The sequence below is a fragment of the Dendrobates tinctorius genome, unplaced genomic scaffold (genome assembly GCF_039654945.1).
Source record: "Dendrobates tinctorius isolate UK_male_01 unplaced genomic scaffold, ASM3965494v1 ptg000151l, whole genome shotgun sequence".
NCBI lineage: Eukaryota > Metazoa > Chordata > Amphibia > Anura > Dendrobatidae > Dendrobates > Dendrobates tinctorius.
Window position 1 is genome coordinate 31,463,468 of NW_027361818.1, and position 16,533 is coordinate 31,480,000.

A 16,533-nucleotide genomic window follows, 5' to 3' on the forward strand; every position below is an offset into this window, starting at 1 on the left:
CCTGTAATATACCGCGAGAATAATAATAAGCCTATAATATACCATGGGAATAATAATCATGAGCCTGTAATATACCGCGGGGATAATAATAATGAGCCTGTAATATACCGCGGGAATAATAATAATGAGCCTGTAATATACCTCGGGAATAATAATAATGAGCCTGTAATATACCGCGGGGATAATAATAATGAGCCTGTAATATACCGCGGGAATAATAATAATGAGCCTGTAATATACCGCGGGAATAATAATAATGAGCCTGTAATATACCTCGGGAATAATAATAATGAGCCTGTAATATACCGCGGGGATAATAATAATGAGCCTATGTAATATACCGTGAGAATAATAATAATGAGCCTGTAATATACCGCGGGGATAATAATAATGAGCCTGTAATATACCGCGGGGATAATAATCAGCCTGTAATATACCGCGGGGATAATAATCAGCCTGTAATATACCGCAAGAATAATAATCAGCCTGTAATATACCGCGGGGATAATAATAATGAGCCTGTAATATACCGCGGGAATAGCAATAATGAGCCTGTAATATACCGCGAGAATAATAATAATGAGCCTGTAATATACCGCGGGAATAATAATAATGAGCCTGTAATATACCGCGAGAATAATAATAATGAGCCTGTAATATACCGCAAGATTAATAATAATAATGAGCCTGTAATATACCGCGAGATTAATAATAATGAGCCTGTAATATACCGCGGTAATAATAATAATGAGCCTGTAATATACCGCAAGAATAATAATAATGGGCCTGTAATATACCGCGGTAATAATAATAATGAGCCTGTAATATACCACGGTAATAATAATAATTAGCCTGTAATATAACGCGGGAATAGCAATAATGAGCCTGTAATATACCGCAAGAATAATAATACCGTGGGAATAAAAATAATGAGCCTGTAATATACCGCGAGAATAATAATAAGCCTATAATATACCGTGGGAATAATAATCATGAGCCTGTAATATACCGCGGGAATAATAATAATAATATTAATGAGCATGTAATATACGACGGGAATAATAATAATGAGCCTGTAATATACCGCGGGGATAATAATAATGAGCCTGTAATATACCGCGGTAATAATAATAATGAGCCTGTAATATACCGCGAGAATAGTAATAATGAGCCTGTAATATACCGTGGGAATAATAATCATGAGCCTGTAATATACCGCGGGAATAATAATAATATTAATGAGCATGTAATATACGACGGGAATAATAATAATGAGCCTGTAATATACCGCGGGGATAATAATGAGCCTGTAATATACCGCGGTAATAATAATAATGAGCCTGTAATATACCGCGGTAATAATAATAATGAGCCTGTAATATACCGCGAGAATAGTAATAATGAGCCTGTAATATACTGCGGGAATAATAATACTGAGCCTGTAATATACCGCAAGAATAATAATAATGAGCCTGTAATATACCGCGGTAATAATAATAGCCTGTAATATACCGCGGTAATAATAATAATTAGCCTGTAATATAACGCAGGAATAGCAATAATGAGCCTGTAATATACTGCAAGAATAATAATACCGCGGGAATAAAAATAATGAGCCTGTAATATACTGCGGGAATAATAATAATGAGCCTGTAATATACCGAGAGAATAATAATCATGAGCCTGTAATATACCGCAAGAATAATAATAAGCCTATAATATACCGTGGGAATAATAATCATGAGCCTGTAATATACCACGGGAATAATAATGAGTCTGTACTATACCGCGTGGATAATAATGAGCCTGTAATATACCGCGAGAATAATAATAATGAGCCTGTAATACACTGCGAGAATAATAATAATGAGCCTGTAATATACCGCAAGAATAATAATAATAAGCCTGTAATATACCGCGAGAATAATGATGAGCCTGTAATATACCGCGGTAATAATATTAATGAGCCTGTAATATACGGCGGGGATAATAATGAGCCTGTAATGTACCGCGGAAATAATAGTAACAATAATGAGCCTGTAATATACCGCGGGAATAATAATAATGAGCCTGTAATAAACCGTGAGAATAATAATAATGAGCCTGTAATATACCGCGGGAATAATAATAATGAGCCTGTAATATAACGCGGGAATAGCAATAATGAGCCTGTAATATACCGCAAGAATAATAATAATGAGCCTGTAATATACCGCGGGAATAATAATAATGAGCTTGTAATATACCGCGAGAATAATAATAATGAGCCTGTAATATACCGCGGGGATAACAATAATGAGCCTGTAATATACCGCGAGATTAATAATAATGAGCCTGTAATATACCGCAGTAATAATAATAATGAGGCTGTAATATACCGCGAGAATAATAATAATGAGCCTGTAATATACCGCAAGATTAATAATAATGAGCCTGTAATATACCGCGGGAATAATAATAATGAGCCTGTAATATACCGCGAGAATAATAATAATGAGCCTGTAATATACCGCAGGAATAATAATGAGCCTGTAATATACCGCGGGAATAATAATAATCAGCCTGTAATATACCGGGAGTAATAATAATGATCCTGTAATATACCGCGAGAATAATAATAATGAGGCTGTAATATACCGCGAGAATAATAGTAATGAGCTTGTAATATACCGAGAGAATAATAATAATGAGCCTGTAATATACCGCGAGAATAATAATAATGAGCCTGTAATATACCGAGAGAATAATAATAATGAGGCTGTAATATACCGCGGGAATAATAATGAGCTTGTAATATATCGCGAGAATAATAATAATGAGGCTGTAATATACCGCGAGAATAATAATAATGAGCTTGTAATATACCGCGAGAATAATAATAATGAGGCTGTAATATACCGCGAGAATAATAATTATCCTGTAATATACCGCGAGAATAATAATAATGAGCCTGTAATATACCGCGAGAATAATAATAATGAGCTTGTAATATACCGCGAGAATAATAATAATGAGCCTGTAATATACCGCAGGAATAATAATAATGAGCCTGTAATATTCCGCGAGATTAATAATAATGAGCTTGTAATATACCGCGAGAATAATAATAATGAGCCTGTAATATACCACGAGAATAATAATAATGAGGCTGTAATATACCGCGGGAATAATAATGAGCCTGTAATATACCGCGAGAATAATAATAATGAGCCTGTAATATACCGCAAGATTAATAATAATGAGCCTGTAATATACCACGAGATTAATAATAATGAGCCTGTAATATACCGCGGTAATAATAATAATGAGCCTGTAATATACCGCGAGAATAGTAATAATGAGCCTGTAATATACCGCGGGAATAATAATAATGAGCCTGTAATATACCGCGAGAATAATAATGAGCCTGTAATATACCGCGGTAATAATAATAATGAGCCTGTAATATACCGCAGTAATAATAATAATTAGCCTGTAATATAACGCGGGAATAGCAATAATGAGCCTGTAATATACCACAAGAATAATACCGCGGGAATAAAAATAATGAGCCTGTAATATACTGCGGGAATAATAATAATGAGCCTGTAATATACCGCGAGAATAATAATAAGCCTATAATATACCGTGGTAATAATAATCATGAGCCTCTAATATACGACGGGAATAATAATAATGAGCCTGTAATATACCGCGGTAATAATAATAATGAGCCTGTAATATACAGCGAGAATAGTAATAATGAGCCTGTAATATACCGCGGGAATAATAATAATGAGCCTGTAATATACCGTGAGAATAATAATAATGAGCCTGTAATATACCGCGAGAATAATAATAATGAGCCTGTAATATACCGCAAGAATAATAATAATGAGCCTGTAATATACCGCAAGAATAATAATAATGAGCCTGTAATATACCGCGGTAATAATAATAATGAGCCTGTAAAATACCGCGGTAATAATAATAATGAGCCTGTAATATACCGCGGGGATAACAATAATGAGCCTGTGATATACTGCGGGAATAATAATAAGCCTATAATATACCGTGGGAATAATAATCATGAGCCTGTAATGTACCGCGAGAATAATAATAAGCCTTTAATATACCGTGGGAATAATAATCATGAGCCTGTAATATACCGCGAGAATAATAATGAGCCTATAATATACCGTGGGAATAATAATCATGAGCCTGTAATATACCGCGGTAATAATAATGAGGCTGTAATATACCGCGAGAATAATAATAATGAGCCTGTAATATACCGCGAGAATAGTAATAATGAGCCTGTAATATACCGCGAGAATAATAATAATGAGCTTGTAATATACCGCGAGAATAATAATGAGCCTGTAATATACCGCGAGAATAATAATAATGAGCCTGTAATATACCGCGAGAATAATAATAATGAGCTTGTAATATACCGAGAGTAATAATAATGATCCTGTAATATACCGCGAGAATAATAATAATGAGCCTGTAATATACCGCGAGAATAATAATAATGAGCCTGTAATATACCGCGAGAATAATAATAATGAGCCTGTAATATACCGCGAGAATGATAATAATGAGGCTGTAATATACCGCGGGAATAATAATAATGAGCTTGTAATATACCGTGAGAATAATAATAATGAGCTTGTAATATACCGCGAGAATAATAATAATGAGCCTGTAATATACCGCGGGGATAATAATAATGAGCTTGTAATATACCGCGAGAATAATAATGAGCCTGTAATATACCGCGGGGATAATAATAATGAGCCTGTAATATACCGTGGGGATAATAATAATGAGCTTGTAATATACCGCGAGAATAATAATAATGAGCCTGTAATATACCGCGGTAATAATAATAATGAGCCTGTAATATACCGCGGTAATAATAATAATGAGCCTGTAATATACCGCGGTAATAATAATAATGAGCCTGTAATATACCGCGGGGATAACAATAATGAGCCTGTAATATACTGCGGGAATAATAATAAGCCTATAATATACCGTGGGAATAATAATCATGAGCCTGTAATATACCGCGAGAATAATAATGAGCCTATAATATACCGTGGGAATAATAATCATGAGCCTGTAATATACCGCGGTAATAATAATGAGGCTGTAATATACCGCGAGAATAATAATAATGAGCCTGTAATATACCGCGAGAATAGTAATAATGAGCCTGTAATATACCGCGAGAATAATAATGAGCCTGTAATATACCGCGAGAATAATAATAATGAGCCTGTAATATACCGCGAGAATAATAATAATGAGCCTGTAATATACCGCGAGAATAATAATGAGCCTGTAATATACCGCGAGAATAATAATAATGATCCTGTAATATACCGCGAGAATAATAATAATGAGCCTGTAATATACCGCGAGAATAATAATAATGAGCCTGTAATATACCGCGAGAATAATAATAATGAGCCTGTAATATACCGCGAGAATAATAATAATGAGCTTGTAATATACCGCGAGAATAATAATGAGCCTGTAATATACCGCGGGGATAATAATAATGAGCTTGTAATATACCACGAGAATAATAATAATGAGCCTGTAATATACCGCGAGAATAGTAATAATGAGCCTGTAATATACCGCGAGAATAATAATAATGAGCCTGTAATATACCGCAAGAATAATAATAATGAGCCAGTAATATACCGCGGGAATAATAATAATGAGCCTGTAATATACCGCGGGAATAATAATAATGAGCCTGTAATATACCGCGTGGATAATAATGAGCCTGTAATATACCGCGAGAATAATAATAATGAGCCTGTAATATACCGCGAGAATAATAATAATGAGCCTGTAATATACTGCTGGGATAATAATAATAATGAGCCTGTAATATACTGCGGGGATAATAATAATAATGAGCCTGTAATATACCGCGAGAATAATAATAATGAGCCTGTAATATACCACGAGAATAATAATAATGAGTCTGTAATATACTGCGGGGATAATAATAATAATGAGCCTGTAATATACCGCGAGAATAATAATAATGAGCCTGTAATATACCGCGGGGATAATAATAATGAGCCTGTAATATACCGCGGGGATAATAATAATGAGCCTGTAATATACCGCGGGGATAACAATAATGAGCCTGTAATATACCGCGGGGATAATAATAATGAGCCTGTAATATACCGCGGGGATAACAATAATGAGCCTGTAGTAGTCCGTACATTATAACCCGTCCTCTCGCAGGATAAGCGTCTGGCCGGCGGTTACGAGAGCGTTCCCACTGTGGACATCCACATGACGCAGGTCGGTTACCAGGAGGAATGGTTGAAGTTCCTGAAGGATTACATCGCGCCCGTCACCGAAAAGCTGTTCCCCGGATACTACACCAAGGTAACAACGCCCTCCTCACCATCGCGTCGTCACTTCCGTCGCCTGTGCTGACCACCATCTTCTTGTCAGGCCAAGGCGTTCCTGAACTTCATAGTGCGGTACCGGCCGGACGAGCAGCCGTCCCTGCGCCCGCACCACGACTCCTCCACCTTCACCATCAACATCGCCCTCAACAGTAAAGACATCGACTATGAGGTGGGTGGCATGTGACCAGTCGTGTGCCCGGTGGGTAATGGGGGTGTCGCGGGGTCCTTTGTGTGCCCGGTGGGTAATGGGGGTGTCGCGGGGTCCTTTGTGTGCCCGGTGGGTAATGGGGGTGTCGCGGGGTCCTTTGTGTGCCCGGTGGGTAATGGGGATGTCGCGGGGTCCTTTGTGTGCCCGGTGGGTAATGGGGATGTCGCGGGGTCCTTTGTGTGCCCGGTGGGTAATGGGGGTGTCGCGGGGTCCTTTGTGTGCCCGGTGGGTAATGGGGATGTCGCGGGGTCCTTTGTGTGCCCGGTGGGTAATGGGGATGTCGCGGGGTCCTTTGTGTGCCCGGTGGGTAATGGGGATGTCGCGGGGTCCTTTGTGTGCCCGGTGGGTAATGGGGGTGTAGCGGGATCCTTTGTGTGCCCGGCGGGTAATGGGGGTGTCGCGGGGTCCTTTGTGTGCCCGGCGGGTAATGGGGGTGTCGCGGGGTCCTTTGTGTGCCCGGCGGGTAATGGGGGTGTCGTGGGGTCCTTTTGGGGCCGGTGGGTAATGGGGATGTCGCGGGGTCCTTTGTGTGCCCGGTGGGTAATGGGGATGTCGCGGGGTCCTTTGTGTGCCCGGTGGGTAATGGGGATGTCGCGGGGTCCTTTGTGTGCCCGGTGGGTAATGGGGGTGTCGCGGGGTCCTTTGTGTGCCCGGTGGGTAATGGGGGTGTCGCGGGGTCCTTTGTGTGCCCGGTGGGTAATGGGGGTGTCGCGGGGTCCTTTTTGTGCCCGGTGGGTAATGGGGGTGTCACGGGGTCCTTTTTGTGTCCGGTGGGTAATGGGGGTGTCGCGGGGTCCTTTGTGTGCCCGGTGGGTAATGGGGGGCATTTTGGCCTGGTAGGGTCTCTTGGCCGCTGGTATTGTCAGGCACAGACCAGGACGGGAGGGATTTCTGCTCAGCCAGGTTTCCATAGTTGGCGCTGGGGCACTAACGTGGCGGCTCTTCCTCCGCAGGGCGGTGGCTGCAGATTTATCCGCTACAACTGCCACGTGGAGTCTCCTCGGAAGGGCTGGTCCTTCATCCACCCGGGGCGGCTGACGCATTACCACGAGGGGCTGCCCACCACCCGGGGGACGCGCTACATCATGGTGTCATTCGTGGATCCTTGACCCTAGGACGACTCCCGTGTAGGACACTGAGCAGAGGGGGCCGTCTGACGCCAAACACGGCGGCCGCACCGTCTCTGCCACTAAGGGGCAGTCATCAGCAGATGATTCTCATCTTTCCCCGGTGCGCTCTCTCCACCACCATAGCGGAGTTGTGCGCGGCGCCATCACTATGGTGTTGCCGCTGATCTTCATCCCACGCTGCCTTCATGTTACCAGACCCTCAGGAGCTAGAGATGGAGCTAGAGGTCGCCGCGCCGAGACGCTTTATAAAGAGCATTCGCCGCTTTTGTACAAAACGCTTTAAATTATTCGCTGCCAAAATTGTATTTTTTTTTTTACTTTTTTTAATAGAAATATTTTAAATGAAAACTGAAATTGTGCAATAAAAAATAATTCTGGTATCTGGTGTAATATCTGCTGTGACCACTGGAGGAAGCCTTGGGAAAGCGATACTTAGATATTACATGTGTATGGGGGAGGAAGACTGCGGAGGACGAGACTTCCGCTACCATCTCCGCATAGTAGACGGCGTCGCTGGTCCCTCCAGTCGCTGCTGCTCAGCTGTGACATCTTTGGCTGGATTACGCCTCGCTGATACAGGATAACAACCTCCTGTCTTGTGCTCAGGCTTGCTCTGGTGTAGGACTTGTGATATAGACACTGTCTTCCACAACCTCACCGTTGTAGCAGAGTATAGCTGTCCCTTGCCCAGTTTTCATCCCACACAAAGCTATTTCTGACTGTAGAAATGACCTAGCAGAAGGTGGCGGGTAGCTGCATGCTGTGACTATACAGCCTGCCAGCCAGCAGACACTGAGCTGTGTGTGCTTGCTCAGCGCCTCGGGGTGAACTCCTTTCACATTAGTACTTATCGCGCGGCGCTCGCTTTCACGTCAGTGATTGAGGCCGAGTTCATTGGCCGTGAAATCCCAGGACCTCTCTGACGGCACCATCAGCATAAGAACTTTCTCACATTCCTGATGCCGTCAGGAAGGCGACAGGAGTTCACTGCGAAGCGCTGAGCAAGCACGCTCAGCACAGTGTCTGCTGGACAGCAGGCTGTATGGTCGTATCCCGCACCCTGCCATTTACATGTAGCAGAGTTGGAGGCGGCACCAGACAATTGGATCATCTTCTCTACAGGAAGGTGAGGAATATTATTGTTTATTATATTGTTACAGGAGACATTGGCTTCAGTGGACTGGGCGATGACGTGCCACCTCTCCATTACTAACCTCGGGGCCTGATGTCACCTGACAGTACAAAGGTGACATCAAGCCCCTCCCAATTATGACCCCATTTGCTAGGGCAAGTGAAAAGAGCAAGGCTAAGTACCAGAATTGGCACATCTTAAAGATTTGCCTTTTCTGGGGCGACTGAGAGCTGATGTTATTAGTCTGGGAGGGGGCCAATATCCATGGCCCCTTCTGAGTCTGTTAATATCAGCCCACATCTGTCTGCCTTGCCTTTGCTGGTTATCAAATATAGGGAGACCCTAGGTAATCTTTTTTTTTGGGTGGGGGGGGGGGGGGGGAGTGGAAATGTCCTCCATTTTAATAACCAGTAAAGCTCCATGGGTATTAGCCCCTTCCCAAGCTATAAAAAGCAGCCCTCAGCTGTCCGCTTTTCCTCCGCTGGTTAATAGAAAGTTAGGGGATCCCTTGCCAGTTTTTTCAGAAAGTAATTTGTACAATAAGGCACACACGCCCTGCAATATTTGTGTCTGACCTGTACGTATCAGGGCGGGTCACACTGATTTTACTGTAGGTGGCAGGGCCATGGCTATGTAGAAATCGGAGTTGCATGGTCCGAGTGCCGTGCGATTTCACTTCTTGCACCCGTTCACTTCTACTGGTGAATGCATACAATCGCAGCATGCTGCAGGCGATCACACAATCCTAGAATAACAATCGGCGAATGCAATCTGATTTTCATTGCAAGTGGGAGTGAGCCCAAACACGGACATCTGGAGCCTCCATTATCTGGCATTTGTTCCACACCTGCCTAAAACTTTTGCTCAGCCCTGTACTGTGTGTCTTTTAGCATTTGGTCCTGTACGTGCCTGTGTGTATAATAGCGCACTATTGTCTCTGTTATCAGCTTCCCAGGTCCACTATTAGCGGCTGTTGCCACCTTGTGGCCATTTCTCTAACTGTAGCCCAATTGTCTCACTGGTGCCATTCGTGTGGCGGATGGTGGAGTCTCCGCTGCTCGGGCCGTGAGCTCACTGACGTCAGTATGGAAGGTGATCGTCGCCAGAAAACGGCTCTGGATAAGTAATGAAGAGAATCGTAACGCTTCATGATGCGAGCAGTCATAACCCTCTGTACGGGGCAGTGGTCTGGCCAAAGGAGACCCGCAGAGTTATATGCCACCTCTAGGGGAGCCCGTAGCTATACAGCACTTCTGTGGGGTGAGAAGCCAGGACACGTACATCCATTTCTCCTGGAAAGCCTGAGAAATATGGGGCGTTGGAGACATTGTTCAGAAAAGCACCAAACGCTGATTGGAGAAGAGCGGACAATGATCGGCTGATCAGCTGCCATGATCTCCAGTGATTTACAATGGAAACCGGAGAGACGCGGAAGACGACCATTCTAATGGACGGAAGAATGGCCAAGGATGATCACACAGTCTCACGTTACCCGTGATCGGCTCCAGGATGAACACAGACGGTCTCACGTTAACATTACCAGTGATCGGCTCCAGGATGAACACAGACGGTCTCACGTTACCAGTGATCACAGACAGTCTCACGTTACCAGTGATCGGCTCCAGGATGAACACAGACGGTCTCACGTTACCAGTGATCACAGACAGTCTCACATTACCAGTGATCACAGACAGTCTCACGTTACCCGTGATCGGCTCCAGGATGAACACAGACGGTCTCGCGTTACCAGTGATCACAGACAGTCTCACGTTACCAGTGATCGGCTCCAGGATGAACACAGACAGTCTCACGTTACCAGTGATCGGCTCCAGGATGAACACAGACGGTCTCACGTTACCAGTGATCACAGACAGTCTCACGTTACCAGTGATCACAGACAGTCTCACGTTACCAGTGATCACAGACAGTCTCACGTTACCAGTGATCACAGACAGTCTCACGTTACCAGTGATCGGCTCCAGGATGATCACAGACAGTCTCGCGTTACCTGTGATCGGCACCAGGATGATCACAGACGGTCTCGCGTTACCTGTGATCTGCTCTAGGATGATCACAGACGGTCTCGCGTTACCTGTGATCTGCTCTAGGATGATCACAGACGGTCTCGCGTTACCTGTGATCTGCTCTAGGATGATCACAGACAGTCTCACGTTACCTGTGATCGGCTCCAGGATGATCACAGACAGTCTCACGCTACCAGTGATCGGCTCCAGGATGATCACAGACAGTCTCACATTACCTGTGATCGGCTCCAGAATGATCACAGTCTCACATTACCTGTGATCGGCTCCAAGATGATCACAGACCACGACGCGTCACCTGTGACAGAAGACGCCGGTGTGATGCTGATCTCTTACCAAGAAGTCCCCGCATTGTCCCACTGACAAAGCCATGTACGGAAGAGGATAGAATGTGCCACAGAACACATGAACTGGCCTAAAGAGGAATGGAGAAACATTCTGTGGACTGATGAAAGTAAATTGTTCATTTTTGGGTCCAAGGACCGCCCACAGTTTATCAGACGACCCCCAAACTCTGCAGACAGTGAAGCATGGTGGAAGCATCCTGATATGGGCATGTTTCTCTTACTGTGGTGCCGGTCTATTTACCGCACACCAGGGATCACGGACCAGTTTCCATATAGTAAGTTTCTCGAAGAGGTCGTGTTACCTTACACTGAAGAGGACATGTCCTGAAATGGGGGTTTCACCAAGACAACGACCCTAAACACATCAGGAAACCAGCAAAATCTTGGTTCCAGTCCCACTAACTTGAGGTTATGGAGCGGTCGGCCCGATCCCCAGACCTTAATCCGATAAGACACTTGTCCCCCCACCCCACCCCCACATCAAAAATGCCGATTCTGAGGCAAAGCCAACAAATGCCAAAAAACTGAGATACAGTCAAAGCATCCGGGGCTGGAAAAACCGGTAACGGAAGCCAGAAGGTGGTGACCCCTCCATGCAGCATCGATGTGGGTAACAACGAAACGTCAGGTCAGTGATTCACAGGAATGAGAAATCCACAAAAAACAGTACAAAAGACAAACGCAGACAATGCTATAATTTTGAACACTACTGGGTGCACCACCTGTCTGGAGGCTAAGGTCCGGTAAGGAGCCCCCTATAATTATACACCTCAGTGGGGGGTCAGGAGCCCACCATAGAGTAACACCACCTCTGTGGGGGTCAGGGGCTCCCCATAGAGTAATACGCCACCTCTGTGGAGTAATACACCACCTCTGTCGGAGTCAGGTGCCCCCGTAGAGTAATACACCACCTCTGTGGGGGTCAGGAGTCCACCGTAGAGTAATACACCACCTCTGTGGGGGTCAGGGCCCCCCGTAGAGTAATACACCACCTCTGTGGGGGGTCAAGGGCTCCCCATAGAAAATACACCACCTCTGTAGGAGTCAGGAGCCCCCCGTAGAATAATACACCACCTCTGTGGGGGTCAGGAGCTCCCCATAGAGAAATACACCGGTCAGGGGCTCCCCGTAGAGTAATACACCATCTTTGTGGGGTCAGGGGCTCCCCGTATTTATACACCACCTCGGTGGGGGTCAGGAGCCCCCCCGTAGAGTAATACACCACCTCTGTGGGGTCAGGGGCCCCCCGTAGAGTAATACACCACCTCTGTGGGGGTCAGGGGCCCCCCGTAGAGTAATACACCACCTCTGTGGGGGTCAGGAGTCCCCCCGTAGAGTAATACACCACCTCTGTGGGGTCAGGGGCCCCCCGTATAGTAATACACCACCTCTGTGGGGGGTCAGGTGCCCCCCGTAGAGTAATACACCACCTCTGTGGGGGGTCAGGTGCCCCCCGTAGAGTAATACACCACCTCTGTAGGAGTCAGGTGCCCCCCCCATACAATAATACACCACCTCTGTGAGGGTCAGGGCCCCCCCCCGTAGAGTAATACATCACCTCTGTGGGGGTCTGGAGCCCCCCGTAGAGTAATACACCACCTCTGTGGGGGTCAGGGCCCCCCCATAGAGTAATACACCACCTCTGTAGGAGTCAGGAGCCCCCCCATAGAATAATACACCACCTCTGTGGGGGTCAGGGGCCCCCCATAGATTAGTACACCACCTCTGTGGGGGTCAGGAGCCCCAGTAGAGTAATACACCACCTCTGTAGGAGTGAGGAGCCCCCCCGTAGAATAATACACCACCTCTGTGGGGGTCAGGGCCCCCCCCCGTAGAGTAATACATCACCTCTGTGGGGTCAGGAGCCCCCCTTCGAGTAATACACCTCTGTGGGGGTCAGGGGTCCCCCCCCCCGTAGAGTAATACATCACCTCTGTGGGGTCAGGGGCCCCCCGTAGAGTAATACACCACCTCTGTGGGGGTCAGGAGCCCCCCTTATAGTAATACACCACCTCTGTGGGGTCAGGAGCCCCCCGTAGAGTAATACACTACCTCTGTGGGGTCAGGGCAACCCCCCGTAGAGTATTACACCACCTCTGTGGGGGTCAGGAGCCCTCTGTAGAGTAATAAACCACCTCTGTGGGGGTCAGGGCCCCCCATAGAGTAATACACCACCTCTGTGGGGGTCAGGGGCTCCCCGTATATATACACCACCTCTGTGGGGATCAGGGGCCCCCCCATAGAGTAATACATCACCTCTGTGGGGGGGTCAGGGCCCCCCCATAGAGTAATACACCACCTCTGTGGGGGTCAGGGCCCCCCATAGAGTAATAAACCACCTCTGTGGGTGTCAGGGCCCCCCCCGTAGAGTAATACACCACCTCTGTGGGGGTCAAGGGCTCCCCATAGAAAATACACCACCTCTGTGGGGGGTCAGGGGCCCCCCGTAGAGTTATACACCACCTCTGCGCCTACCTTCATGCCTTCTGAGAGCCGCTCTCAGTGGGGTTCTCCAGACACTGCGTACCTCCTCTGTGCCTTCCTCCATCCCTTTTGAGAGCCACTCGGCAGGTTTCATTGGACGCTGAGCACCACCTCTGTCCCAACCATCATGCCTTCTTAGAGGCATTCTCGACGAGTTTCACTAGGTACTGAGCACCACCTGTGTGCCTTCCTCCATCCCTTCGGAGGGCCGTTCATGGCAGGTTTCTCCAGATGCTGAGCACCACCTGTGTGCCTTCCTCCATCCCTTCTGAGGGCCGTTCTTGGCGGGGTGCTCCAGACGCTGAGCACCACCTGTGTGCCTTCCTCCATCCCTTCTGAGGGCCGTTCTCGGAGGGTTTCTCCAGACGCGGAGCACCACCTCTGCCTTCCTCCATCCCTTCTGAGGGCCGTTCTCGGAGGGTTTCTCCAGACGCTGAGAACCACCTGTGTGCCTTCCTCCATCCCTTCTGAGGGCCGTTCTCGGAGGGTTTCTCCAGACGCTGAGCACCACCTGTGTGCCTTCCTCCATCCCTTCTGAGGGACGTTCTCGGAGGGTTTCTCCAGACGCTGAGCACCACCTGTGTGCCTTCCTCCATCCCTTCTGAGGGCCGTTCTCGGAGGGTTTCTCCAGACGCTGAGCACCACCTGTGTGCCTTCCTCCATCCCTTCTGAGGGCCGTTCTCGGAGGGTTTCTCCAGACGCTGAGCACCACCTGTGTGCCTTCCTCCATCCCTTCTGAGGGCCGTTCTCGGAGGGTTTCTCCAGACGCTGAGCACCACCTCTGCCTTCCTCCATCCCTTCTGAGGGCCGTTCTCGGAGGGTTTCTCCAGACGCTGAGCACCACCTGTGTGCCTTCCTCCATCCCTTCTGAGGGCCGTTCTTGAGCGTATCGTGTGACGTCTCTCCCGCCAGTTTACATCTCCGCATCTGTTATATAAACTCAGTATCTAACAAAAACCCGAAGTACAGACGCAAATGTGGGCAATTAGATCCTGCTCTGTAAAGGACATGTCCACCATGCTTTGCCCTGCAATTAGCCACCATGTGGAGGGCATCAGCACCTGCTATCAGAGAATGACTCTCCGGGAGCCGTTGGCAGATGAGACTGCCTCAAGTTACGTCTGCACGAGGAGGAAACGCCACCACACGATCACAACAGAAATGTTTTACTCGATATTACAGGCACAAGGCGGACAGTACAACACAAATACTTCCCTGCGCCCCTGGAATGGGGCCGGACCACCCCAGAATCCTTCGTGTGCTCGGCGGTTAGCCCTCCATGATAAAATGTGACAGGCCCGAAAAGGCGGCGGTCACCGCAAAGTCTGTGCAACGTGCAACCATACACAAGACCATGGTCCACAGACATGAAGGGTCTCCTACACGTCACAGTCCACGGCCCTCGGGGCAGACGGCGTCTTGGCAGTAGATCATGCAGACGTCCGGGCAGAAGAACAGCCAATCATCCAGGGCCAGCCACGTCAGCCATGACGCTGCACACACCCAGAGTCCCGAGACACCTGCATTTAACCCCCTACAATGGCTGACAACGGCAGACACTTGGGGGCTCCACAGTTCAGGTCCTCACGGGGGAGATTTTGGCTTGGATTTGCTGGATGATGGGGACCATAACTCATCATACATAAGGAGGCTGAATAGCAGACACTTGTGCTCAATTCTCAGACATTAGTGACGTTACACCAGGATTTGGCAGTAGGAGGCACCATCTAGTGTCCACACACGACAGGATCCAGGCAGTGCTGGGACTTGTGGTGTCCGCGCCAGTTTTGCCCTCAGTCCTGGTGTCGCTCCCAACAAATATAAAATCTCAGAAGTCAGCAGCGACCCCGCCGCCATCGCTGCCCCCGCGTGCCTCCTCCAACCACACCTGAATCCGCTGCTCCGCAGAAGGCTGTCAGGGTCAGGTGACCAGCTGGCGGGCGGCCTGCAGGACGCGGTAGCGCTCGCGCAGGTTCCTCCTCCGCACATGCTCATTGGTGATCTCCTGGACGTAGCGGGAGGGGAACCAGCCCTTCTTCCCATCGCAGAGGCGGATGCCCTCGTACCAACCTGAGAAGAGAGGAGAAGCAGTCATACCAGACACGCTACGCTTTAGGGTGTCAGCTCCGCAGGCGAGCCCCCGCATCCAGACACAGCCCCCACACCTTCACAAGTCTTGCGCAGGACATTGATGATGTCGGCAGGCTCCAGCGTCAACTCGTCAGCCTGAGTGGCGGTGTACTGCTCTACACAATGCACCTGAGGACAATCTGAGGGCAGAGGAGAACGGGGTCACCACCAGAGCGTAATCACCACATAGCCACCGAGCAGAGGGCACAACTCACCCCAGTCCTCGTATATCGTGTCACTGCCCGAGGAGCCATCACTGCTCTTACTGGGGAAGACAGCCGCCCACCGATGCAAGTCCGACCTAGGAGGACACAGCAGGTGAGATCAACAACTCCACAGTAACACCCTACAGGGGGAGGGGCTATGAAAAACCTTCCTGCAGGGGGAGGAGTCACTCACTGGCTCGGCGCCTTGAAGAGCCGATCACACGTCTTTCTCTGGTGATTCTCCAGTAAGGTGAGGAAGAAGCTGTTCTCCATGGTGGGACAGGACTGGAGCTGGACCAGGGAGCGGTGAGCGTAATCCAGGACAACGTGTCTGTCTGAGCTGGAGGGAAAGATGGACACATCAAGTGCACGATGACGAGAGAGGAAGAGCGAGGGCGCCAGAGCCGAGACCATGGGGGC

General features: G+C 47.5%; 2 protein-coding genes across 2 annotated transcripts in view; one reads left to right on the plus strand and one right to left on the minus strand.

Moving 5' to 3' along the window:
• The window catches only part of PLOD3 (procollagen-lysine,2-oxoglutarate 5-dioxygenase 3), a 32,359-nt gene extending 24,207 nt beyond the window's left edge, over positions 1–8,152 (plus strand). The window contains exons 17-19 of the mRNA XM_073547166.1: positions 6,262–6,408; positions 6,478–6,603; positions 7,596–8,152. Of these exons, the coding sequence (XP_073403267.1) occupies positions 6,262–6,408; positions 6,478–6,603; positions 7,596–7,751 (429 nt within the window). The 3' untranslated portion in view covers positions 7,752–8,152. The remainder of the gene's footprint in view (positions 1–6,261; positions 6,409–6,477; positions 6,604–7,595) is intronic.
• Positions 8,153–14,927: 6,775 nt separating this feature from the next.
• The window catches only part of LOC141050280 (rho guanine nucleotide exchange factor 19-like), a 17,371-nt gene continuing 15,765 nt past the window's right edge, over positions 14,928–16,533 (minus strand). Inside the window, exons 13-16 of the mRNA XM_073547169.1 lie at positions 16,307–16,453; positions 16,123–16,208; positions 15,943–16,047; positions 14,928–15,847 (exon numbers count right to left, since the gene is read on the minus strand). Coding sequence (XP_073403270.1) covers positions 15,699–15,847; positions 15,943–16,047; positions 16,123–16,208; positions 16,307–16,453 — 487 coding nt within the window. The 3' untranslated portion in view covers positions 14,928–15,698. The remainder of the gene's footprint in view (positions 15,848–15,942; positions 16,048–16,122; positions 16,209–16,306; positions 16,454–16,533) is intronic.